Source organism: Mastomys coucha, unplaced genomic scaffold (genome assembly GCF_008632895.1).
Source record: "Mastomys coucha isolate ucsf_1 unplaced genomic scaffold, UCSF_Mcou_1 pScaffold5, whole genome shotgun sequence".
Classification (NCBI taxonomy): domain Eukaryota; kingdom Metazoa; phylum Chordata; class Mammalia; order Rodentia; family Muridae; genus Mastomys; species Mastomys coucha.
Window position 1 is genome coordinate 38,347,109 of NW_022196911.1, and position 27,808 is coordinate 38,374,916.

The 27,808-nt window shown below is 39.6% G+C and overlaps 1 protein-coding gene across 12 annotated transcripts in view; it reads left to right on the top strand.

Moving 5' to 3' along the window:
• Positions 1-27,808, top strand: part of Atp10b (ATPase phospholipid transporting 10B (putative)) — a 318,086-nt gene that overhangs the window by 284,909 nt on the left and 5,369 nt on the right. For all 12 annotated transcript variants that reach the window (XM_031351453.1, XM_031351452.1, XM_031351454.1 and 9 more), the window contains 7 exons: positions 4,946-5,267; positions 9,343-9,419; positions 10,610-10,735; positions 16,475-16,675; positions 18,561-18,641; positions 20,009-20,113; positions 24,999-25,186. In XM_031351453.1, coding sequence (XP_031207313.1) covers positions 4,946-5,267; positions 9,343-9,419; positions 10,610-10,735; positions 16,475-16,675; positions 18,561-18,641; positions 20,009-20,113; positions 24,999-25,186 — 1,100 coding nt within the window. The remainder of the gene's footprint in view (positions 1-4,945; positions 5,268-9,342; positions 9,420-10,609; positions 10,736-16,474; positions 16,676-18,560; positions 18,642-20,008; positions 20,114-24,998; positions 25,187-27,808) is intronic.

The window sequence follows — 27,808 nt, forward strand, 5'->3', positions numbered from 1 at the left end:
ACCAAAGTTAAATCAAGATCAGATAAACCATCTAAACAATCCCATAGCCCCTAAAGAAATAGAAGCAGTCATTAAGTCTCCCAACCAAAAAAAAAGTCCAAGACTAGATGGGTTTAGTGCAGAATTCTATCAGACCTTCAAAGAAGAACTAATACTAATACTCTTCAAACTATTCCACAAAATAGAAACAGAAGGAACACTACCCAAATCATTCTATGAAGCCACAGTTATACTGTGTATTCTCTCTTGGAGATGGAATGGTATCTGTCTAATTAGGAACTTGTCACAATTTCCTTTCATAGAGGACTTCATAAGAGATTTTTTTTTCTGCTTCTATCATGTTTAATGTTCCAAGTAGATTTTAAAAACTACTTGAGTGCATGTTACTTTTAGCTTCAGAAGATACCATGTATATTCAAGAAGCATTTAACTATTATAAATTATTTTGATGACTTAAAAAAATAGAAAAGTTCCACTTAAACTGAAATTATCCAGAGCTTAAATTTTCAACATCAATTTATACGTTGTGGAGCAGCATCCTAAAAGGAATAATGCATCATGGGGTATGTCATGATAAGATGGGAGAGGTGTAAGGAACAAAACCACAAATCAGTATTTCCCACCAGAGTATTTTGTACAAAGTGTGAAGACCAGGAAAGCATAGTGGAAACCTAATGAAAGGTCTTCCCAGCTGTCATAAGAGTTTGTATTTGGGAGGCAGATATAGAAAGTGAAGTAAGGAATGTAGAAAGTGAGTGCTGAGATGTATCCCCTGTCAATGGAGCAGGGATGAGATTCAGAGAGGGACAAGAAAAGCACTATTCCTATGGGGCCATGGGAAGAGGGAACCTGTGAACCTAGTATATACCATGGGAAAGGGTGAATGGAAAGACAGGTAAATGGAAGCAATCAGAGTGGAAGAGAGAATGATGGCCTCTCACTGGCTGAGCTAGACTCCAGAACAGAAGTTTGGGGAGATTTATATATGTTTTTATACCACGAAGAAAGATGCATTATTTGAATGTGTGTGTGTGTGTGTGTGTGTGTGTGTGTGTGTGTGTGTGTGTGTGTTTGTAGGCTGGTGATCTGTTCCAGTTAGTAAAGTATGTGCCTCAAAAGCATAAGAACCTGGATTCAGTCCCCAAACCCATATAAATGAGGTGGATATGGCAGTGTATGCCTCTAATCTCAGTGCTGGGGAGGAAAAAACTCACTGAGACTTGCTGATCAGCCAGGTATGCTGAATTGAGTGAACTCATGGTTCAGTAAGACCCAGACTCAAAAATATGGTGGAAAGTGATTAAAGAAGACACCCTACATCAATCTCTGGTCTCCACATTCACCCATGTGCACCCCCACATGCATGATTATATACACACACACATAATACAAAGCATGCCTATGTCCCTTAAGATGCAAGTATGATCTCTAAGCATCCTTTTCCTATGTATAACTCTGAAGATCTAATATCTGCAAATCTTTAGGACAACCAGACTAAGGAGGGTACAGTTGGCTGGCTTATGTTTAATGAGATGTATTCCTGTAGGAAACTGAAGATGTTTGTTGAATAATGAGTCAAGTTTCCAAAGAACAGTTGTCCATAGTCCAAGTCATTGTGGATTTACTCACTGAATTTTCAGCTCCATCACTGTCAACTCCTTCAAAGCTGTTCAGGACCCTCTAAGACAGTGGTTCTCAACCTCCCTAATGCTTCAACCCTTGAGTACAGTTACTTTCTCACATTGTGGTGATCCTCAAGCATAAAATTATTTTTGTTGCTACCTCATAACTAATTTTGCTACCGTTATGAATCATAATGTAAGTATCTGTGTTTTCTGATGGTCTTAGGCAACCCCTGCCAATGGGTTCTTCCAATCTCAAAGGGGGTCACAACCCAAAGGTTGAGAACCATTGCTCTAAGATTACACTTGAATCTTCACATCCTTCTACATCCCAGGAGCCATTAATCCTGTAAGAGTAGTCTTCCTTAGACTTTCCCCTGGGAGTAAGTAGTAGATATATAAACAATATTCAGCCAGGAAATGAGAAAACACAATCTAAATCTCAGATTTATTTAAGCTTTAGTTTAATGTAATTATCTATTCAGTGAACATTTTCTCTACAGGTTTTAATTTACCTAACTAACTATAAACATATTTAGATTTACTATCTCTTTTGTATATCTCTTAAAGCAATAAGCAAGTTTTATGGGGTCTGCCAAGATTTCTAGGTTCTTGTGTATATAAGAGGCTTACTATTATAAAACTAGAAATGCATTTGTCAAAAGGAACTAATAATAACAACCATCATTACTATTATTATTGATAACACCTTTAAAGCTTCAAATGTTCCAAATCATACTCCGTATCTTTCATCCTCTGCTGTAAAGCATGGGTTAAAAATACTTATTTCGTACGCTACAAGAAAGATTTAAATAAGATCACAGAGGAATGTACTTACTTAGTTCTTATATTTGTTAGCTAGTGTTTCATGACAAATTATGCCCAAAGCTTAGCAGCTCAAACAGACCTTTATGATCCTGAGGTTCTGGGAGTTAGAAACCTAGGGATTTCTGAGCTAGGGCTTATGGGTGAAGGTTTTGGGAAAGTAACAGGCTACATTTCCAGGGCTCTGAGGCCAGATGAAATTCAACTGGGTTTACAGGTAGGAAGGAATTCTGCTTCCAAGTGGACCCTCACAGCTCTTAACAGATCTCAGTTTACAGTCCTCTAGACTTTGCCACAGACTGCTCCACGATGTGCCAGCAGATTCCTCCCTAGACAAGCTACTAGACTGAATGAGAAAGAGCTCTGAAGTAGAAGCCAAACTTGGGAAGATATATATATCGTGTGTGTGTGTGTGTGTGTGTGTGTGTATGTGTGTGTGTGTGTATGTGTGTCTGTGTGTGTGTGTGTGTGTGTGTGTCTGTGTGTGTGTGTGTGTGTGTGTGTGTGTGTGTGTGTGTGTATAATTTCTCTTCTTTGGGAGAGTCCTCAGGTCTATGACTGGAAGGAATCACTACAGCATTGTTTACTGCAGGTTCCTGACAAAATGTTAAACATTCAGTAACAAGAACTATTGTGATTTAAACATGGAAATAAGTGGATTCCAGTTTAGCTGTGAACTTCACAGCTCCTATGACTGTGTGGTCCAGTCTGGTGGAATTTATGTAACTGGAACCAAGCCCAATGTCCATCAAGAACCACCCCATTATCTTTCTTAAATAAATGCTCTGGTAAAACTTTATACTCCAGAACCAGTTCTGGTGGCCCCTCCAGGCTCCTGCAAGTCCTACTGTCTGCAACAAGCAATTTAGCATCTCCTAAGGGAAGATTCAGGAAAATGAGCTGTAGCTGCTCCAGGAATTACTCCAATGATTGTTAGACAATAGATCGATCTGCCCCAGTTCTGTCACTGAAGGAGTACCTTTGCGGAATCTACCCAAATCCACATATCACCTCAACCATTTCTCTTAATACTTTTATTCAAACTAACTCATTTGAATAATACTTTACTTTTAGAATGGATTTTTAGCATTTTGACCAATAAAGAAATATCATCCCTTACCATAGATAAAAGAACTTGATAAGCTCAGGGCATTGTGCAAAGAAAAAAAGTACTTATAGCACAAGCATAGGACCAGAGTTCAGATCCCCAAAACTTGCATGTCAAGTGGGCATGGGGCATGCCTGTAATCCCAGAACTCAGAAGGCTAAGATAAGGAATCCCCAGGGCCAGCTGGCTAGATAGACTAGCCAAATTGACAAGTTCTAGGTTTAGTGAGAAGAGACCTTGCCTTGGTAAAGTGGAGAAAGTTCAAGGCAAGCACCCAACATCCCCTCAGGCCTCCACATGCACAGGACATAGGCACACACTTCTAAACATTCACCAACACATGTGCAAACATCCATACAGAAATGCATGCATGCCATACTTACATGGAAAATACAGTTCATATGAGTACAGCATGCTATTGAAGTTATTTATACTATTATCTTCTATATTCTCAAGCTTTATTAAAAGGTAATGTTTACACAAGTTGAAGAGACATCAGAACAATTAGTATTATGATTTGATTTTATCACTGATATAATTCAAAGTGTTAGAAAATATTTGCTGACTGAAAACAATGTTCTCACTGAATTTCAAAATAGTATCATTTATAGAAAATCATAAAACTAACATGAAAGTGGTAGATCTTTAATCACTTGAGAAGGCGAACATTAATGTCACTAGTTCAAGGCCAACCCAGACTATATCAAAAGACCATCTCAAAGAAGCAGAAAAAGGAATCACAGAGAAGACTCTTCGAACCAGTAAGAATTTCATATTCATGCTCAGTTCAGATCAACATGAAAAACACTGCATAGCGCAGTTCTTAAGACCTCTGTGGAATAGACCAGTAGATCTACCCAGAGTAGTGGATTTCTTTCCAAGTTAGGAAGTCATGTTTGCAGAAGTAAGGCTCCTGCCTCACTACTGTTTGGCTGACATTGGGTAAAGTGCTAAGTTCTTCATTGTTTCAATTTTCTCACCTCTAAACCAAGACCAGGGATACCTACAACAATGTGTAAAGGCACAACAGGGAACTGGTTAGGCCTGTAAGAGACAGAAAATAGCTCATATAACAGCAAGAAATGTTGTCACTATCTACCAACATACTAGTGCTGATTTTTATCTTATACCCGTTCCCAACTCAGTTGCCATCTTGCAACAGCCACTTCTACTTCTAATCACCTTCTCCTATTCTGGCCACTAATGTCTCAAAAATTAGTATGGTTTAATGCTGCTTCAAATACTGCAAAGAAATATGCAAAGGACTTAGAGGGAAAATTCCTGAATAACTTATATAATAGAGCTTTATAATATCTTACTAAAAATAAAGGTACAGTTCTAACATTCAAGGTTGCTGCTTACTAATACTTTATTATATGACACTCTGCAGGAAACCTGTGAGTCCATCCTCAATTGTGCATTGGAAGATGTAAAGAGATTTCATGAACCGCAGCAGCCAGCCAGAAAACTCTGTGGGTACCGCATCCCATCTAACATGCCATCTGTTAACTCAGGAGCTATGGCTCCTGAAATTGGACTGGTCATTGATGGGAAGACACTGAATGCAATTTTCCAGGGAAAGCTGGAAAATAAGTTCCTGGAGTTGACTCAGTACTGTCGGTCTGTCCTGTGTTGCCGCTCCACCCCACTGCAGAAGAGTATGATTGTCAAGCTGGTGCGAGACAAGCTGAGCGTCATGACTCTTTCCATAGGTACCCATCGTGCTGGGATGTGGGTGGTATCTGGGCAGGATTGACCTGACCTGGGTCAGCTGTGAAAACCGACATGAGTAGGCAGAGGTTCATTGTCATTGATAAAAATTGCAGTAAAGATGTCACTGTTAGGAGATGAAACAGGGGCCACTAGATTAGAGCAATGATCAAAACTCTGAGGACTAGCCAGGTAGCTAAATAAAAATCAGATCTTAGATGGAAGTCACTGCCAAACAAGGGCCTTGAACTCAAAACATGAATACAGTTTTAAAAGATATTTCTACCAGAAATAGACAAGCAAGATAGCACCACTCAGAGACATTATCCAGTACCCTCCCAAAATTCTTTTATCCAGGGTAACACCTGGGGTATCTGTAAATTTGTTATTCTTCTAGGTATAGAAGGCTGGTAGAGGTATTTCAAATCTTTAGATGATCTCTTTTAATTTTGTATGCTAGCCTCTACATCCAAGGCCATCACAAAACATATTCTTAATCTACTCTCGTTGGTTGATGATAAATTGGTCAGAAGATCAAGGACTAATCATATCAAGCACAGAAATAAAAATTTCCCGCTGAGTACCTCCCAGGAACAACAAGCCTAGTTTATAAGAATCCTCATGATCTAGTCTCCACTAACTTACTGATAGTGTTTCCTATCATGGCCTTATCATTCCTTATCTTCATAGTCTGTCCAAATTAAATTAAATTACTTGCCAATCTCTATGGTCCTTCCTCCTCACCCCCAATCTCTTCAAGCCTTACAGAGTACAAAATGCCCTGTAAAACATTCCATCTCCATCTATATCTTGGCCTTTTGGGGGAATTTCCATTCCCTATCATACCTACTACCCATAAGCTTACAAGGACAGGATCTGTTTCATTCACTATTTGATCTCATGATGAGAACATTCCATACCTGTACTAGATGTAGCCACTCCCCCGCCCAATCTCTCAACTCACATACAATAACTTAGTCTCACTTTCTGCCATTTTAGTTGCCTTTGGGCCTAAGAGTAGATAATTATAGAAATCAACATTCATGAGTTTAAATAACTATTATGATATATTGTTTTAATTTGCTATAATATTATATTATTAGTTATTGTTAATCTTTTATTGGATATAATTTATGAATTGAACTTATATATGTATATATACATATATATGTACATATATATGTGTATATATATATATATACACACACACACACACACACACACACACACAAACATAGCCTATAGAGTATACACTGTCCATGGTTTCAGACATACAGAGATAAAGGTAACTAAGCTATTCTACTTAGAGTCATCTCTACAGATGGTTCTAGCCTCTCTTTTTTTCTTCTCTCCTGTTTTCGAGATCTGGAAAATATTATATTCTTTTTCCTAGTCTCCATATGCAATATAAAAACTGAATTTAAAAACTAGGAGAACCACACACAGTGACATTTGCCTATAATCTGGACACTTGGGAGAAAGAAGCAGTAAGGCCCAAAATTCAAAGTTATCCTCACCTACATGGAGAGGTCTAGGTCAGTCTGGGATATATAAGATTGGATCTTGGAGGAAAATAAGTGAAAGAAACAGATCCTTAGCAACTAAATCGCTACTTCAATCCTGTGAACTATCCTCTTCTGTAATTCGGATACACAATAGGCAATAGCCCAGCACATCCTCTCTGAGGTTAGAGATTGGCTTCACTCCCGTAGCAACAGAAACAAAACCAACAGGGCAAGAAATAGCATGATTCCACACCTCTGCTTCTCCTGATGTGCCAACAGAAGTTAAAGCTTAGGGTTATTCTGCCTTTGAGAGGATTAAAATTGTGGACTGCTGTGCTATCGAGAACAGAATCACTATTATAATAACAAGGTCTACCAAGAAAGACAACTACTACATTTTTAATTGGCACATAAATTATATAAATTTCTGGAGTACAATATTAGTGATAACATTTTAAAGCTCCATATACTTGTTGTCAAATAATTGGGGAAGAATTATTCTCTCTCCTCTCCAATTCCATTATTCTCTATGATAAACAATGTAAACTTAATTACAGCTTACATTTGAGAAGCTACTAGGGAAAATCAGTAGGTTCTGAAGGAGAATACAGTAAACACCATTTCTAACAGAGGTTACCAAAACAGCCCACAGGCTGACTCTAGCCTACTATATATTTTTGTGTGGAAGCTTATAATGATTTTTGTATTTTTAAACATAAAGCTTAATACTACCAGCCTTTCAGCAACAATTATTTTACTTTGCTTTGTAGCTTACAAAGCCTAAAATATTTATCTAATCCTTTAGAGTTTACTTTGCAAGATAAAGCACTAGGGAGACTTGGGCTCTGTAAGATGCTCTCACCATATAGAACTGTATGTGGCTTCTTGAATTAAATAGAACTTCACCAGCCACATATAAAATGGTAACTATTTCTGTATTGTAGATACAGAGGTTTTTACTACATCAGAGAACACTCTATTCAATAGTCTTGGTATCAGAGGTAGGGTGTCCAAGTGTGTGTGTGTGTGTATGTGTGTGTGTGTGTGTGTGTGTGTGTGTGTGTCTGTGTGTCTGTGTGTCTGTGTGTCTCTGTATCTGTATGTGTCTCTGTGTGTCTGTATGTGTGTCTCTGTGTGTGTCTGTGTATGTGTCTGTATGTGTGTATGTGTCTGTGTGTGTGTATGTGTCTGTGTATGTCTCTGTATATGTCTGTGAGTATCTGCGTGTATATGTGTATCTGTGTATATGTCTGTGTGTGTGTCTGTGTATGTGTCTGTGTGTATGTGTCTGTATGTGTGTGTCTGTATATATGTCTGTGTGTGTCTGTGTGTGTGTGTCTGTGTGTGTCTGTGTTTGTGTCTGGGTGTTATTTTCATGGCCTTACCTCCAGTTTCATGAAATCTTAATTTATTCAATGTGACTACTATATCTCAGCCAAAAAATTCAGTGAATAAATTTCATTTTTTTTCTATATTTATACAGAAACGGATTGTCATCCATACCTTTGGGTCTTACTCATAGTCTCTGATGAGCTGGCTATCCCCGAATTCTAGTTATCTTGATATGATAGTTGGTTCAAGTCAAACTAAAATAGAGAAGGCCCTTAGGCCTTCTTTCAGTTACCTCTTTGTCATTGTGATAAAATATCTGACCTGAACAGCTTCAAGTGAGTGACTGTTTATTTTACTCATGGTTTGGACAGTTTCAGTTCTGGCTACACTATGTCCTCCTGAAGTGTGAGACAGGATCTCAGGGAAGATGATCTACAGATGTGACCTCATTGTAGAATCTCACTTAGCATTTGTTCTAGCTCTAACACACACACACACACACATACACGTCATGGTGGAGGGAGTATGATGGAACAGAAGTGCCACCTCATGGCAATCAAAACAGAGAGACAGGAAGGTGCCTGAGAGAAGACACTCTTCAAAGGCATGTCCCAAGTCACCTCCTTCCTTCAGCCAGGGCCCATTTCCCACCAGCTCCCAAGAAGGCCATCAAATTATAAATCCATGACTGGATTGCTCCACTCATAAAATCAGAGCCCTTATAACATAATCACTTCTCAGTGGGTGGATGCACCAACTGGGGACCAGCCCTAAATACACAAGCCTTTCAGGAGACATATTATATCAAATCCCTTACAACCCAGAGTCAGAACAGAAAGACCCAAGTTCTGGTACTACTGCATGCCTTCCCCAGATGGACAGCCCTCACCAAGTCTAAAAATTGGTCAGAGTCTCAATTTACTCTCCAGCAAAATCTATTCTAAGATTTGCAAAGGCCTTTCTGTACATTGAAAAGGACCATTCATGACACTTGTGATCATTATTGATGGAGTAAAAAGTCAGTAAGTAAGTAGTAATCATTGAAAGATTTAAAATAAAGTGAGGTTTCTTATCCATAGTTGAAGAACAAGGAAACTTTCAGTCCAAATATGGTAAAAGTGATATCCTATTTAAGGAAATGTTGAAAGGATTTATCTGTACAAATGGGCCACTCTGAGCCTTCTCATCACTGAGCGGTTGGACCAGGTATAAAGACACTCGATGGCCTCTTTTCTTTCAGGGGATGGAGCCAATGACGTAAGCATGATTCAAGCTGCTGACATTGGCATTGGAATATCTGGGCAGGAAGGCATGCAGGTACTGTGCCCTTTATCTCCTCTTTCTTCTTGTCTGCTCTCCTTTATCCTTACTATAGATTTGAAGAATATCCCACAGGGCTGAAAAAACCTTCCTTTGAGCTTCACAGAATTATGAACTGACTGTTGGGGGTCTCCCATGCCTCTGTGTCCTCCTTCACCAAAATCCTATCACTCACTCCTTTAAAAACAGATGGACATTGAGGCTATGTGGCTTCTACAAAAAGCAATGGTAGCAATAGTCTAAGGCTATACAGCATATATAAACCTTTCTCTGACTCCACATATCCTTCTCGTGACTTTTCTAAGGAGTGACAGACATAAGGATATTTGAATATATTTTATTACATCATAAGCTAATTGGTACATTTTCATAGTGTACCTAACCCTCTAAAACTTCAATTTGGAATAAGCATACTAAAGCGGGATGCTATTCTTTCCCATTAAATCAGACCCTGTTTTCTGAACCATCAATGCTCATAGTCTCACCACCAGAGAACATACTACTTCAATTTGTTGCTGAGAATGAGAGCAGCAGCCTTAGCTCTCCATCACCCTTCAGCTCCTAACCATATGCCAGCAGTGTCGTATGCTTTATATGTTGCCACATGGAATTTCAATAATAATTATATATTATAGACTGTCAATCTTTTTTTTCAGATAGTAAAACTGAGGCTCGAGGAGTTGACATAATCTGAAAGTATTTCAAGAGTCCTAACAAACACATCTAAACCTCATATTCTTAAGAGACCTCTGCATCTTATTATACATGACCCCAGTGACAGAATGCCCATCTCAACGCCATGTAAATGGTGTCATCTGTACATTATGCCAATGGTCTACTCGAGAAGCATGCAAGAGTACTTACTCAGAGGTCTGAGAATCACCTGGCAAATTCAGTTCTCTTTCATTGCTAGAACAGAAACTGTCACTGGGCCTTAATAAATTCATACTGGTTAAATGGATGGAAACAAGGGCCACATAGAGTTCTGGCCCTTCTCGCTTCCCCTTCTTAGATTCTAGTAAACTTTCAGCTTCCAAAAAAGAAGGAGCCACCTAAGAGTGAGTGCATGACAAGGGATCAGGCAGGCCATGACTGCTATAGACCTAGAATAAAGCATTGTTCTCAAGAGAGTTTCTTGGGAGGTATCGATGGTTGTAAGTTGAAAACCAATGTCTCTGCTCTTTTAGGCTGTCATGTCCAGCGACTTTGCCATTGCCCGCTTCAGCCACCTCAAGAAGCTATTGCTTGTGCATGGTCACTGGTGTTACTCGCGCCTGGCCAGGATGGTAGTGTATTACTTCTACAAGAATGTGGTGGGTATCCCCAGTGTAACTTCCCATACAGCCTTGCAAGAGCTCTGTCTCCTCTAAATACTGGATGAAGCATTTCTGCACAAGGAAATCAGTCAGGCTGACCTAGATTTGGGATCCCACTAACTGTCCAACTGTGGGCAACACTGTTCATTTCTCCGTAGACCATAGATTCCTCTTTAATCTTAAGACAGGAAAGGTGGCAGCTATTGGTTGCTGGAATGTTGTCATAAGAGTTGTGGTAATGCTGTGCAGAAAGCACCTAGCACATAGGAGCGGCATGAACGCTTATGAATGTGGATCCTGGAGTCATATACATTCAGCCCCAACCCAGATTCCCATATTTGTGAAGGTCTCCAAAATTATGTTTTTCTATCTACATAGTGCAGGTGGCAATAGTTCCTTTCACGTGAGTGCTCTGATTGGTCAGCTCTTCATCAGGGTAGCACAATACCTAGGATAATCAGCCTATAAAGGAGCAGAGGATTGTTTGGGCTAATTCTTCTGGAGGTTTCAGTCTGTGGTTGGTTGATCCATTTATCATGGATCTGTGGCCTATGATATGCTGTGTATCCTAAGTAAAAGTTAGTTTCTCTCCTGATAAGACCCCAAAGTACCCCAAGCAAGGCCCCATAGCAAACACCAGCTGAGGCATTAAAGGTTGTAACAAAGGCTTTTCTTTTAAAAGTTTGTGTTTAACAGTGAGTATAAGAAGACCTCGAAGAATAGTTGGACTAAGGGATGGGACATGAGACTGAGGTTCCAACACCTACTTCAAGGATCTTTGGTGAAAATAGAATTGATTCCTTTTCGCTTAAGGAAGATGGATGATTAACACTGGGGTGATGAAATACAAGTATAGTAGCCTATGAAATGATTATCATTTTACTCCATGGTTTTAGGCTCTGACACAGTCTTCCTTGTTCAGAAATTAACTTCCCTGTCCAAAGTCCAATGCATATTCATATGTAAAAAACACACACACACAACAAAAATTAGGTAAATTTAATCAGCTGGAGGGTGATGCTCTCTCAGCACAGTCTATGCAAACTAGTCACTCCCCTTGACTTGAAGCTCACTCCGAGAATGAAAGACAGTTTACTTAGAATTCAGAACACCCTGTTTAGGTTCTTCTTTTGCATCCAATGAATCATTCTTTTGAATCAGCACAGCCTCTTCTCTGCATTAAATTTGTGAAACAGAAAGAAAACCTCTCCAGCCAGCCACGCTCTCAAAGCTCAAGTGATATTTATTTCTAGCATGTTGCCAAGCTCAAAACTGAAATACTGATGCTGTATTATCTCCCAGCTGTAATTAGAGGGTGGGCAACTATGACTTCCACATCGGAAACCAATTCCAGAGGGGATTAAAAACCTGCCTGCTCTGAAATTTGAACAATGAATTAATTACTGTAATGGAGCATCTAGGGAGGAAGAATGGGCACCCGATCTCAGCCCCGCTGTCACAGGGTTCAGTGTGCTCCCTGTGAGATGCAAAGACTAGACGGGAAATGAAAACCAGCCTCTAGGGGAAAGATATACTCTGTGATGTTAAATTTTCGAGATGTATATCAGAACAAAACAAAGATTTACTTCATCTATTCAAATAACTGTTGAATGTCTGCTGTGTGCTAGGCAGCATGCTAGACAGTGGACACTGGGTGTGGACTGAGCCAGGAAGAAAATTTCTCTAACCTGAGGAGATGCTCTGTCCATACTGAGATGACAGTCTTATTCTGATAAAGACTACGCAACAAATAATATCTGCTTTGTTGGCTGCGGGTGTCTAGATGAATCTTACTATGTAACTCAAAGATAGGATGAAGGACCAGGAAAGGCCCAGAGTGACTAAAGAGAAAGAACTTTGAAATTTCAGGTGCTTGTTTCTAGCTCTCAACCAGGATAAAGGGCAGCTGAGTATCTTGGAGCCTCATTTTTAGACTGGAGCTAGAAATATCATTGCTATAATATATATATTTATTAATAACATGCATTTGATGATATTAATGATAACTTCACCTGTGGTTAAAACTAATAGTAATGCGTACTGCACTTCAAATGTACTAGACACTAATCTGGTATATCTCACACATAATGTAATTAGTGTTAGAACTAATGATAGTATTCAAGTCTTATTATTAATTATGATAATAAATAGCCTTTCCCAAATAACATTGACCTAGTCAGATATGGTAGCACTTAATCCCAACATTTGATAGTATTTGGAAGACTGAGGGTTCAAAGTCCTACGAAGACCATGTCTTTTAAAAAATAATAAACGAGCAATTGGTAAATGAGGGTGCTAGTTTGGTACAAATCTACTGAGTAAGTTCTGTGCATCAGAAATGAGATTCACAGTCAGGCTACACAGATAACTGTAATATTAACTACCTATAACTACCTCTAACCAATAAACAGGCTAATTAACCAACTAGATTATTCTCAAATACAAACTGCTAATATTTGAGAAGTGTTCACAATCCTGAGCTATCAGGGAAATGCAAATTTAAGCTGATGTCAGCAAGAAGCCCCTACCCTTATGCCTTGGGTCTTGAACTTCTCAGTTCCCTGAGGCTGGATCTGTACTTCAAACCATTTTACAATATGGTTGACAGTAGGAATCCAGCACACTCCTGGTAAGAGGATCTTAGACAGAAAAAGTGTTGTCAAGACAAAAGTAAAACCTGGTATGCTGGCATACATGTTTAATCCCAGCATTTGAAAAACAGGGGCAGACAGATCTCGGAGTTTGAGGCAAGCCTGGTCTACATAGTGAATTCCAGGCCAGCCAGGCCTCTGTACTAAGTTGCTGTTTTAAAAAAAAAATGGCATATTTAAGCCTTATAACTACTCACCTTTCTGAGTTATAAGGTCATCAGGAAGGTATCACGTGGTAACCCTCATGAGGTCGCCTTCCCCTTAGGTTTCCCGCTCATGGACTAACTTCTATTAATTTGTGTTTTCAGTTTGCATCTGCAGTAATAGGCTTCCTCAGGACCTCTTCCTGCATTGTCATTATCCTCTGTTCCTATTCATTCCCCTCAACCATGCCTCCTCCACCCTCCAGCTGACTCCCCTGTTCTCTCAATGATCCCCTCTTCTTATTATATATATTACATAACTCTATCTCCTAACCCCTTTGAAATATCCCCCATGATCCTTTCTATCTTTATAAGCTAAGAACACAGATGTGTAGTTACCTATAGATACACACCACATTTTCCTTACCCATTCATCTGATTCCCTTCCCTGACCATTGTGCATGGTACAACTATGAACACAGCAATGCATGCTTGGACTTTGAGTCTTTGAGTTATATATCAAAGATGAACCACGTAACAGTTCTAGCTTCAGTTTTGGAGGAAGGACCCTCTGCAGAAATTTTCATAGTAACAGCCCAAGTTCTGTTCCCTTCCTTTGTGAACAAGGGTTCCTCCGACACCATCCTCCAATGGATTGATCGAGGTCATTTACTTTCTTGCTAACATCAGCTTAAATTTGCACTTTCCTGATAGCTAAGGATAGTGAACACTTTTTCAAATATTAGCAATTTGTATTTATTTTGAGAATAATCTAGTTGATTAATTAGCCCATTTATTGGTTAGATGGTTATAGGTGGTTAATGTTACAGTTAACCTGTGTAGCCCGAGTGTGAATCCCACTTCTGATGCACAGTTGGCAGTCTTTCTTTTTACATTACACAGACAGTGTTTTCACCGTGGTGATGCTTTCTAAGAAGCTTTGCTGTGCAGCAGCTTCTTAACACCCGCCTAATTCTCTTTCTCAATTTAGAGGATTATTGCCTGAACCACCAAAGTCCTAGTCATAAAATCCTTTCCTGGGCCTATATCATGTTTTCTTTCACAAACATTTCAAAGTTTCAGCTTTTACATTAAGGTCTTTGACCTACTTGTAATTTACTTCCACACAAGATGACAGATATGAATCTAGTTTCATTCTTATACATGTGGATATACAGTATTCTTAGCACCATTTATTAAAGAGACTACCTTTTCTCCAGTGCACAGTTTTGACAGCTTTGTCAAAAATTAGACAGTTAGGGCACTAGAGAGATGGCTCGGTGGTTAGAGCACTGCTTCTCTTCCAGAGGTCTTGAGTTCAGTTCTCAGCACCTACACAAAGCATTTCACAACTACCTGTTACTTCTTACTCAATGGAATCAGATTGCCCTCTGTCATGGGATCCGATGTTCTCTTCCGGTGCATCTGAAAACAGCTACAGTGTACTCATATCCATACAATAAATAAATCTTTAAAAAAATAGATTTATATAAATTAAAACAATACAGTAAATTAAAAACCTGTGCTAAATATATAAAAAAAGTGGTGAATATTAGGGTAGCTTCTTTCTAGGACTTCAAACTGGGAACCTCAAGTTTGTATAAAGGGGCCCTGTGTAAAGGGGGCCAGTTAAACTGTGACCTCTTGCCTGTCCTGTTGGACAAGTATCTGATGTTCTCCAGAGCTTTCTTCAGAGGGAAAGCTCTTCCTTGCATATCGGGGTATCTTCTAGCCACATTTAGGTTTGCATGATATGGGATAGGCATGCTATGCCATCCTGGGGTGTCTGTTTTAGCTGTGGAAGGCAGGGTCTCCCAGATTTATTGAGGAGCAACTAGAACACAGAGGACCTACTTTCATATTTTTGGAACCTGAAAGATTGTCGTTCTACAAAACAGGTGGTTTCAGAATTTGATCTAACCCCTGACTCACACTCAGTTATCATCAAACCAAAGGGTAATTCTGAGTGGGTGAGAATTTCCCTCTCTTCATGTTCATCCCCCTGATCTAGCCCCCTGCACAGCATCTGAGCCTTCTTTCACCCAAGCCTTAAGGCAAGCTAATTTTTTTTTATTAGATATTTTCTTTATTTATATGTCATATGATTTTTCTTTTCCCAATTTCCCCTTCCAGGAACAAACAAACAAACAAACAAACAAACAAAAACAACAAGAACAAACCCCTGTTGGCTCCCCCCTCCCCATGAAGGCAAGCTAAATTTCCATGGTCCATGGTCTTTGGATATTCCCTAAACTCAGGACCCCAAGGATATATAACTCAGTCTTTAACATGAAATTCACTCTCAATATGATGTTCAGCTGTTTCCCTCCTAGTTGCAGTGTGGCAAAAAGAGATTTATTTCTACTCCTAACCCATCTGCTGGAGGAATTTTCTGTCTCACCAAAATCCACTGGGTTTGACTCTCATGAATGTTGTGGGAGTGTCTTGGAGGATAACTTGTAGCTTACGTCTGTCTTACCTTCTAGAAGTGGTGTCTCCTCCCTTCACCAGGCTGTGTCACCTGCTTCGCCTGTGCCCTGCATCTTGATTTCTTTCACTCCTGTCATGGATTTCCTAAGCTTTTTCTCAGTCTTTAGGATGAAGTCTCCCTTTCCTTGCTTTTACTCTTTCCTTTACAGACTCACAAGGAGACAACCTGTAATCTTCCATCTTGCCTGCAAGTCCACAGCCCAGCTTTCTATCATCCCTTCCCACCTTCTATTACCACTGGGATACTGTTTGCATATCATGTGCCATGATAGATGATAAAATGATGTTCAGAGAGATGACATAGCTTGCCCAAGGTCACAGAGCTAGTAATTGATACACCCAGGCATGTAAAATCTGGCCTCTCTACTTCCCAAACCTGTGCTCTTAACTGTTATAGTCCATCACAGGACATGCAGGTCCCTCACTCACAAAGCCATGTTCCCTGCCTACAGTGCTACGTCAACCTGCTCTTCTGGTACCAGTTCTTCTGTGGTTTCTCTGGCTCCACCATGATTGATTATTGGCAAATGATATTCTTCAATCTCTTCTTCACGTCTTTGCCACCCATCATCTTCGGAATCCTCGATAAAGACGTCTCTGCAGAAACACTCCTAGCATTGCCTGAGTTATACAAGAGTGGCCAGAACTCTGAGGTGAGGAACTCCAGAAGGCATGGGGACATAACTTCAGATTCTCTCTGACCTCTGCATGACCTCTGATCTGACTGTTCCCTGCATGTCAGAGAAAAAGAATTGTGCTGCCAGTCAGGAAGTCTACTGCTTAGCCACAAATCTGTCACTTACCTCCTGTGTGACTTTGGGTGACTGGCCTGTTTCAAACTTGCTACTAAGAATGTTAGATAATAACATTATTTTAGTAGCATCGTAATTATATCACATCAACTGCCACAGATAAATTGCTAAATTGTGGAGTACATATGATAAGATCCCACCCCTCTAGGCTGTGAAACACAGCAATTAAAACCTCCAAGACCAGTTACAAGTCCATTTTCTGTTCCTCTAACAAAACACCAAGGTCTGGATAATACTACAAAAGATTTTTACTTAGCTCATAGTTTTGATGCTAAAAGTCCAAGATCAGACAGCTCTGTCTGCTCAGCCTTCTAGGTGAGGGCTTCCTCGGCTCCATCACAACATCAGCATCATGGTGGGAGCTCGTGAGAAGGGGAGATCACATGGTTTGACAGGAAGCTAGTGAGATTCCGAAGGTCAGGATAGTTTTAACAACACATTCTCATGTGAACTAACTCACTCTGTAAACCAACATTAATCCAAAAAGCACCTTCCTTCAGTGACTGAACCACTTCTTACTAGGCAACATGTCTTAAATATGACCACACTGAGGACCAAGCTTCCAACATGCAAGCCCTTGGAGAAACACTCAAATTATGACCAAACCATTGCTCCTGGGATTCCTATGACTAACAGCTAGTTTTCTCCTCATTAGTAAGGCAAAGAGTGACTGCTCTGAGGAAGGCAGAACTAGACCTCAAGATTATACAGAGCCTAGAACTAGTTTAATCAAGTAAACTTCAAAAGGCATGGGAAGTCATCATGTAGGTTTCTATAAAGGTCATACTGAAGCTCTGAATGACATAACCCAAGTAATGAGACTAGCCAAGGCAAGGAAGCTACACAGAAGAGATGGGCACAACATTGGCTGCCTCCAAGGGAGTTGTAAGGAAAGAGCTTTGAAACACCTGAGAGTCCAGTTCATGCCTTGGCACCTCTTGTGAAAAGGAGCAAAGGTGGTGTCTTAGAGCCAGTGATTATTTTTTCAGACAGCCAAAGAATCAGACTGAGTCCTAACTTAAAGACAGAGAGGAACAATACAGCTGCCCAAGCAGCCAAGATAAAGAAGGGGAGAGGGCACAGCTCGTCTCAGGCTCTTCTCATTTTACCCTCCCTATAGCCATACTGGCTACATAATGTAGTCCTTGAGTATATATCATACACACACACACATATATACATACATGTATATATATACACATATATGTATATATATATACACATATATACATATATGTGTATATATATATATATATATATATATATATATATATATATAATCAAGAAGGGAGAAGAGCAGGTACAAAATGAGAAATATTGTCTCTAAAAAAGTTGATCTCTTACTTTTAGGAACATTGATCCTTGTCTATGAATAACCTCTCCATCACAAACAGTTCTTAGTGACTTCAGAATAGCAGTACTAGTGACAGAACTAATGTATGGCATTGACTATGGCATTGACAGCACTTCCTAGATACCAAAACACAGCTGTATTTAGTGCCCCTGAACTCTATATTTTGTAGGAAAATAAAGAAGTTCTCAGAGAAGTTTCATAATTTCCACAAAATTATACGTATGTGGCAGAGCTAGAACTTTATGTGTTTGTAGCTAAGATGACAGGTATGCAAAACATCATATTGTCAAACCCAGCCACACACAAGGAAGACACTTGCAAAGCCCAGAGGCTTACGCACATGCTGAGTTATTGATGTGTTCTTACCTGCAGTGCTACAACCTGCCAACGTTCTGGGTTTCCATGGCTGACGCGTTCTACCAGAGTCTCATCTGTTTCTTTATCCCTTACCTGGTAAGTGATATAGCCTCATCCTAGGCATACAAGTTACATGGGAAACTAGTAGTGTCTTTTTTACGTACTTCATGGCAGAGACTGCAAACTACTAGCTGAGTACATCCAACCCAAAATGTTTGAGAAGACAGAACAATTTATGTAACAATTCATTTCTGATAGCTCTTGAAAAAAACAAATATTGTCATTACACTGGGTTATTATCCCTTGTAGGAAACAGTTCGGAGTTGGTTCATGTCCCTGCTTAGATATGGGATTGTATTGTCAGGGATCATGTTGTCTGGCTTCCTCTGCTCTCTCACCTTACTGTGGTGGCCCCCTCTCTGTGCATGCCTGTGCTCTATACTATCACCATGAAATTATAGCATGTCTGTAATTCCCCTGCCTTCTAAAATAACTATGAAGGTGCCCAGCCTCCCAAAGGAAGGAGGCACCTTTGGGCAAGATCCATCCTATGCTTCTTAGCCTCTATAGTTCCTCCCCTAGAGCTGAAACTATTTATTTTAGTTAAGGTTCCTATTGCTGTGATAAAACACCATGACCAAAAGTGACTTGAAGAAGAAAGGGTTTTTTTCAGCTTGACAGTTCTACATCACAGTCCATCACTGAGGGAAGTCGGACAGAAACTCGAGGCAGAAACCTAAAGGCATGAACTGAAGCTAAGGCCACAGAGGAATGCTGCTCACTGGCTTGCTCCTCATTGCTTGATCAGCTTGCTTTCTTATAGCACCTGGTACCACCTGCCCAGGAGTAGCATCCTCCCACATCAAATGTTAATCAAGATAATACCCTACAGACTTGCCTAAAGGTCAGTCTTATGGAGGCATTTTCTCAATTATGATTCTCTCTTCCCAGATATGTCTAGGTTCATGTCATGTTCACAAAAGACATTACACTGGCCACTCCTGCCTAGACTTGCCCTGTCTAAACTATCTGTTTTCTTTTATCATACTCCAGTCTCAGCTGGTAAAGCCAGGGTGTCTAGTTCTTACAGTACTATCTCATCCTCTTAAAGTATACTACCACCTGCCCTGCCTAAAAGACCACAAATTCCTTGAAGATAAACACGTATGCCCTCGGCAATTATGCCACATCTGGGAAGTGCACAAGAAAGCCTTTGTGCACCCTTCCATCATGGTTTTCATCTTTGACCAAAGCAAACATGTTTAATAGCAAAGCAATTTAATAGCATCTACTCATTTCTTACCTTTCAGTTCCTTGAGTTAACCCCATCTTTTCTCCTCTCTCTTCACCATGTTCCTTCCCCTCCCTTGATCCCTGGCTTCACTGTATTGAATACATAGCCTTAAATCTGTGCATGCCCTAATATGCCTACATGACAGTGTCCGTTTATTTGTCCTCCTTAGACCTACCGAGGTTCAGACATAGATGTCTTTACTTTTGGAACACCAATCAACACCATCTCCCTCACCACCATCCTCCTGCACCAGGCAATGGAAATGAAGACATGGGTAAGAACCCCACAGGCCGTTTAGCTTAAAACTCATATTCTTGCTCATTGACTACACTCAAATTTCTGAGATTTTTTTTTTTTTTTACTATATATAGTTGATCTAGCTCAATAAATTGATTAGCTTCTCACTGTGCCCTTGTAAAGCAGTGGAACTGGCATTGTTGGCCTCAGTATCCAGCAATGCTGACAACACTAACAAACATAAAGCAATGAGACAGTTGCAAAACCAGAGAGATACTGATGAAAAATTCAGGAGCATTGCAGAACTAGGAAAGGCTAGCCTGAGTTCAGCTGAGGCTGTGTACACAGGACTATTGCCCATTTAACTTATTTACCACGTAGCAAGCATTTGCAGATAACATATTTCCGTATCTTAAATCATAAAAGACAGGGTAAGCAGGTGACTCAGTTAGGTGAGGGCCTGAGTTTGATATACAATACCCACATTAAAGCCAGATATGGTGGTGTGTACCTGTAATCCCAGTGCCAAAAAAAATGAAGATAGGAAGATCTTTGCAGCAGATGATTGGCAAGCCAGTCTAACAGAATCAGTGGTCCTCATGTTCAACAAAAGACCCTTTCCCAAAAGATAAGATGGAGTTTGAGGAAAAGCAGATACCAAAATCAACCTCTAGCTTAGAGAGAAAGAGAGAGAGAGAGAGAGAGAGACAGACAGACAGAGAGAGAGAGAGAGAGAGAGTTTCCCTAATCAATAACTCTAAAGGGCTCAAAATCATATGCCCAGTATTAATCAGCATGATTCACATACATTACCTTATGTAAAGTCATTATGTTCTTGGTGTAAGATTCTTTTTTATATTCCCATTTTACAGATTTAGTAACAGGTGTAACAAGCTTAAAAAACTGGCTCCACGCTGCTCAAAGGAGAAGTGAGTTTTCAGCCCTGGCACTCTGATCCTTGAGCTTTTAGCCCCTTTGCTAACAATATAGCCCTAAGATTTATTGGTGTATGGAAATCACAGTGGGAAAAGATCTACCCGTATTCATGTGGAAATGGCTGCTTCTGAAAGCACACATACTAAAAACTCTAAAATGCTCCTTAGTAGGCTCAACGCATGCTGACATCGTACAATGAAACTTTTCCCGCCCCTACCACCATCACAGGCTTTATAAGAGGCACCAAGAAAAACTTTGGGTCTGAGCGGTCTCATTGTGGAAATCTTGTTCTCTAATGTGTGCCAGTGACAACAGAACAAAGTTATAAGCCTATCTGTGCCTCCTTTGGTATAAGTGCATGGTAGGTTTCTATATGGGCCATCAGTACCAGAAGAGGCAACAACACAGTGAAGAGATCAGGTTCAGCTTTCTAGGAGATAGGACACAGACATGCCAAAGGAGAGTCTAGATCTTTTAGAGTAGAGAAAAATCTAGAGCTTCATTTCTTGCTAGTCCAATTATGTTTACCCTACAAAATATGCTATGGAAAATATGGTATTGGGAAGCTCCTGGGGTATAGTTACATCAGAAAACAGTTAGTGGTGTTGTAAGAGTCAAAGACATGACTTTGCTATTAGGAACTGAGCAAAGCTCGAGAAACTTTTAAAGCTGACCAAAATGAAAAAAGAAAAAAAAAGAGCATTGAAATTAAAGGTGCAATCTGTGGAACCCATTCTAGATCAGACAGCATGGGAAAAGAAAGGGAGGAAGGGGAGGGTGCATGGATGGAAGGAGGGAGGGAGAAAAGAAGGGAGGGAGGAAGGGAGGAAGGGAGGGAGGGAGAGACAGACAGACACAGAGAAACAGAAAGGCAGAGAAAATTACCAAATTTGGAAGTAAAATTGAAATCTCATCTAGAATAACACACAGAAATAAAAAGTTATGAAAACGAAAAGTTATGAAACGGTGGTTGGAGAACAATAGCTCAGTGTCCACAGAGAGAGAGTCACGGAGTGATGAGAAGGGGAAAGGGGGTGAATAAGCAATATTTGAAGAACAAAACATTCAGAATTAAAATTAGTCAAAATAGATCTGGAATACACCACTCAAATGTGAATAGTAAAACTGCACAAGACCAAAGAAGACACATAGATTGTCTCAAAAATCTGTTAGTGATTAGAGGCTGTTTCAATGTAATTCCTACTGGAGCTTGCCCAGAGGACCAGTCGTTAGTGAAATCAAAGCAAAAGCTGCTCAAAAACAGAGGCTTAATTCTAATCAAAGACCTGAGGGGAAGTAACTGAAGTAGTTCTGTGTGTGCATGGCCCATTAATGGATATAATTAATCCTTATTTATTTTGTTTCTTGGAATTAATGGCATTTTCAAATAAACTATGAGGTTTATCATTCACTTTAAAAATATGCACTTAATTTTTCAAGAATACTCAAAAACAATAAGTAAGTGATTTAGCAAAGAAAATGGAAATATTTAACCGTGCATTTTCCATAGTAATCCTTAATTTTTAGTATTTTTAACTTCAGCTTAATTACTAAACAACACATAAAGTAAAAAATAAAATTATGATTAACAATAATCTCTTGCTGAGCAACTAAAAAAACCATGGCATAGGGTTTTCTTTAAGAGAGTGGCTGCCGGTAGGTCAAAAAAAAAAAAAAATCAGTCTGTGGACAAATGTGAGTTCCACAGAACTCCAGTGAAACTATGCTTGAACAAGATGCCTGGAGTATGAGGGTGGGGGCATCACAAACACCACAGTAGGAATGACGATGATGATGATGGTGGTAATGGTGATGGTGGTGTTCAAGCTTAAAGGTTACTAAACCATAGTCAAGATCAATTCAACAAATAAAACAAATTAAATCTTGTCCCCCAAAACACCAGCTCCAGAGGATTATAAAGTAAGTTTGACCAAACAACATACCATTTCTACTGGGTTTTTTTTTTTTCATGGACTAGAAAAATTAGAAAAGAGATTTGTCTTAGACTACTTATGCTACTCTAACAAAATATCTGTTTACAAACAAACTTTGTAAATAGTAGGACTTTCAGGTTTCTGGAAGGCTGGAAGTCCAAGATGAAGTCACAGACAACTAGCACTAAGGACAGGAAGTTGGGAGGGACTACTGTCTAACTCCTCCATTTCCAAGATGGCTTCCTTTTGGGGGATGGAGCCAAAACTGATACTATGTTCCTATATTATAATGGCAGAATGTTCTCCCTCCAGCCTCTTTTATAAATCCATTCTTTGCCCAGGGCTCTTATGACCCAATTGCTTCCCCAAAACATCCTACCTCCTCTGGTTACATGTAAGGGCCTTAGGTACCACCCTATGAGCCTTGAAGGAACACCTACATCCAAACGACAGTTATACTTATTCCATGCCTAGAGTGATTCTGAAGCCACATGACCACAGGCAGTCCACGTGGATCATGACCCCTTTAGAGATTGAATGACCCTTCCACAGGGGTCACCTAAGACCATTGGAAAACATAGATATTTTACATTATGATTCATAAGAGTAGCAAAGTTATAGGTATGAAGTAGCAACTAAAATAATCATATGGTTGTGATGTCACCACAGCATAAGAAACTGTATTAAAGGGTCGCAGCATTTGGAAGGTTAAGAACCACTGCTCTAGAGAGTGATTAAAGTATCCACAGGCTATGAAAGAATTTTACTCCTAAGGATGTACCCTACAAATAACAGTAATAAACAAGTAATCTTACACATGTATAAGGAAGCATACAAAAATGTTTGCTGCAGCACTGTTTTTAATTTTATATATATATATATGTATATATATATGTGTGTATATATATTGTATATGTGTGTATATGTACATGTTTGTGTGTATATGCATACATATATACATACATACATACATACATACATACATACCAAAAGTCTAAATGTATATCAATGGTAAAATTCCCAGTGGTATGCTTGTACAATCAAACACATGCATTTCCATCTTAGCAATAGTTAAGCTTACATCTCTGTTTTTGTTTTATTTTATGGTGGTACCAACACGATACATGTGGGTTAAAAGCTGTACTTCAAATGTTGAACTCAGATCTTTTCGTGAGCTGGCAGCATGTGTGGGAAATTCTCCCAAGGCAGCTGCAGAGCTAAGCCAGCAGGTTCCACTCAGCCTTATAATCACAATGACAAACAACCCATTCTCTGTGCTACACTGCTAGGCTGGGGTGCTCAGGGTCAGGTATAGTCAGAGGCATTTGTAGCAGGAGCTAGTTTCTACTTACAAGAGGTTTAAAAGGCTTAACTCTGTCATGAATCAAGAAGCTTCTATAGTTAAAATGAACAAGCTAGAAATATAACATCTGTGTACACATGGCTCTCAAGTAGATATTGAGTGAAAGAAAATGCAGAGTTATTTTAAGTCTGCCTGGGGCTCATTACAAATGCTGTAGATAATGGAGCTTAAACAGGAAAAAAAGTTATGCATTACCATTCTTGAGGTTAAAAGTGCAAAGTCAGCACCCTGGTCCAGGAATTATCAGGGGGAAATTCTTCATCCCAGGTTGTAGACAGCTGCCTTCATTGTCTCTTCTTATGAGAGCACCAAGTCCATTAATGGGGGGGCTTCTAAAATACCTCTAAAAGCCCCATATTCAAATACTATCAATTGAGAACTAGAGCTTCATTATATAGATTGGGAAGCAGGTACAAACATTCAAACCATAAGCAAGAGAGATTCCTATAGATGATGAAGTAAGAATTCATCCATAAACGTGGGTGTGTAAACGTGTACAAAACTTTCCTAAAAGTGGGGAACCCTGAAATTTTAAGCTCAAGAATAAAGACAGGCAGGCCATTTACCAAGAGATGTGTGTATGCCTCTTCAAAATGGTTTAAAACAAAGTTTAACTAAGCCGTGTTCATTTGCTGCTCTACAACCTAACTTTATAACCTCCAACAGCATCTTTCTTCTCCCCTCCACAGACTGTCCTTCATGGCCTCGTCCTCCTCGGCAGCTTCTTGATGTACTTCGTGGTCTCCCTAATATACAATGCCACTTGTGTCACTTGCAACAGCCCCACCAATCCCTACTGGGTGATGGAAAGGCAGCTCGCAGACCCCACGTTCTACCTCATCTGCCTCCTCACACCAGTTGTGGCTCTTCTACCAAGGTTTGAGCTCTTGGGCAATTTCTTAAAATTTCCAGTCTCCCCTAAGTTTGCATACTGCAAACATATTAGTTTCTGTGAAGAAATTCCTGGCAAAATCAACTTAAGGATGGAGGGCTTTGTTTCAGCTTACAGTTTGAAGATAGCCTATCATGGAGCCTGACACACTGCTCCCATGCTCAGAAAGCAGAGAGAGATGACTACTGGTTCTCAGCTCACTTTCTCTGCGTAGCCCAGGACCCCAGCCCACAGTAAAGGTGGCTCTTCCCTCCTCTGCTAAACCTTTCTAGAAACGTACACACAGATATACCCAGAGGTGTGTTTCCATAAAGCCTCTAAATCAGTCAAGTTCACTGGAGCCTTCAGATTGTTTTCCAGAGGTGAGGTGGTAGAATAAAGGAACAATAAGCCAGAGGGTAAATAACATGGACTCAGGTCCCGGGTCAGCCATAGAGAAGCAAAATGGCCTCTGCTGTGACATATGTAATGTGGGAGTGATCATTTTACCTCCCTGGCTTATAAATTTTGTTTTGTGGTAAGGGAGCATTTTTTTTCAAGCTCTACAATCTTTTTCCATTAGTAGGGGAGTCTTGCACTTCAGAGTCTGGAGGAAAGGCAGAAGTCCCACACAAGCTACATGCAGTGCACACATGGAGGCAAGGAGCTTCCTGTTATTGCAGGAAAGAATTGTGAAGCTGAACTTCAGATTTCTCTCAGAAATTTTAATTTTTTCATGAAGTAGCCAACATTTTATCATCGCTAAAGTTTAAAACACAAGTGTAACATTTTTAAAGGCTCTGTTTTCCTGATAAATCATTCATAGTCGCACATTATTTCTTGACACTTCCCACCTAAAAACTTCTTCTTTAACATTTTCAAAGAAAATACCAGCAATAATAGTGCCTCTCTGTGGAGCTCATGTTTGATACATACTGTACAGCCTCAAAGCTAGAAAGAAATTCATAGGCCCAGGGTTCTCCATTAGAAAAACGATTGGAGCCAGGGTCTTACTAGGTTGCAGTAGCAGCTTAAGAAAGGCCACTGAAACATGTGCACGGACTGTTGACCCACATGGAGAGAACAGACGGGCATCAGGTTGATGGCTTGCTGAACAGATGAGGGATGAGTTAGGGAAATGTTAGCAAATACTTTCTAGTGACCATGGCGTACAGGCCAAAGCTTTGCTTATGTTAGCACTACGAAGTTGAATCCTCCTTTAATTCTATTTACTAAGGTCAAAGGGATTTCTCCTGATAATGAAAGGATTATTTTAATAGTTATCAGGACTGACGACTTACAAGTTTGGCATAATTCTTGTTTGTTTATATAAATCCACATGGTAGAATGTTTGCTGTAGAAAACTGTTCCTGGCTTAAAGTTGAAAGTCACACTGCTCATAATGGAGATTGATCTTCCTCACTCATCTTATGGTGATAGACCACTAACCTTAGTCTGGTTAATCCACTCCGGTCAAAGGGACATTACAAATTCCCTTCAACTAGAGCATAGATGTATGCAAACTATTTTACAGATCTAAAGGCAGAATAACATACCAAGTTTAAGCCCTAGTGTATCCTCTTAATCTTTTTAATTGGTTGTAGCAAATTGGGCCCTCTGCCCTTGGCTTTTTTTTTTTTTTGCAGGTTGTATTTATGTATTTAGGGACATATATATATATATATATATATATATATATATATATATATATATATATACATATATACATATATATACATATATATACATATATATACATATATATACATATATATATACATATACTAAAGGAAAGTTATATGGGACAGTTTGAAGAAGGAAAGAAAGAGACAGGGGAAATTATATACTCTCAAAAAATAAAAGAAATAATTCTGACCTAGAATACAGGTCAGATGGGCTGGAGAGGTGGTTCAACATGACCTATGCTTGGAATCTCTTGCTTTCAATCTCTTGGAAATTTCTCTTGCTTTCCTTTACACTCACACCTTCGATCCAGTGAGTGGCAAGCCTTCATCCCAGGTTCTCTGGTCTCCTAATTTTATACTTTCTCCACGCATACAAAAATCACTCTTCTGAACTGAAAAATCTTTCACAGATGCTTCCCAGCACAGGCCTCTCATTGATCCTAGCTGCATTTCTCTGGCTCATTCATCACCTGCACAGAGTCTAACAAAAGCAGAGAGCACCTTTATAGGACCTTTAGTCGCAATTCACTCCCCAAAACCACTCTTCTGAGTTGCCTTCAGTGATGCCAGGGCCCAGATTTCCCCCTAGCCATGATCCTTGGTATCCCTTGGGCTGCATATCCTTAGTTTACACAGCAATAAGTCAACACTTCTACCTGCACTTTCTTTCTCAGATACATCTGCAATTTTCATTTCTACAGCCTGCAATCATAAACAGGCTACTTCCCTGGCACCCCAAATTATACAATTTGTCTCCTCTTGGGACTTTTCTCACTATCTATTATTAATGTGCCAAAGTCTGGTCTACTCATGTATTTGTCAATCAACAAAAGCTTACCTGGGCCTTTATAATAAAATACAAAATGCAAACCATGGCCCACAGCCTTTGCCTGCTCTAGCCATCTCCCGTCTAGGATCTGTCATTTTTACACTTCAGCTAGTT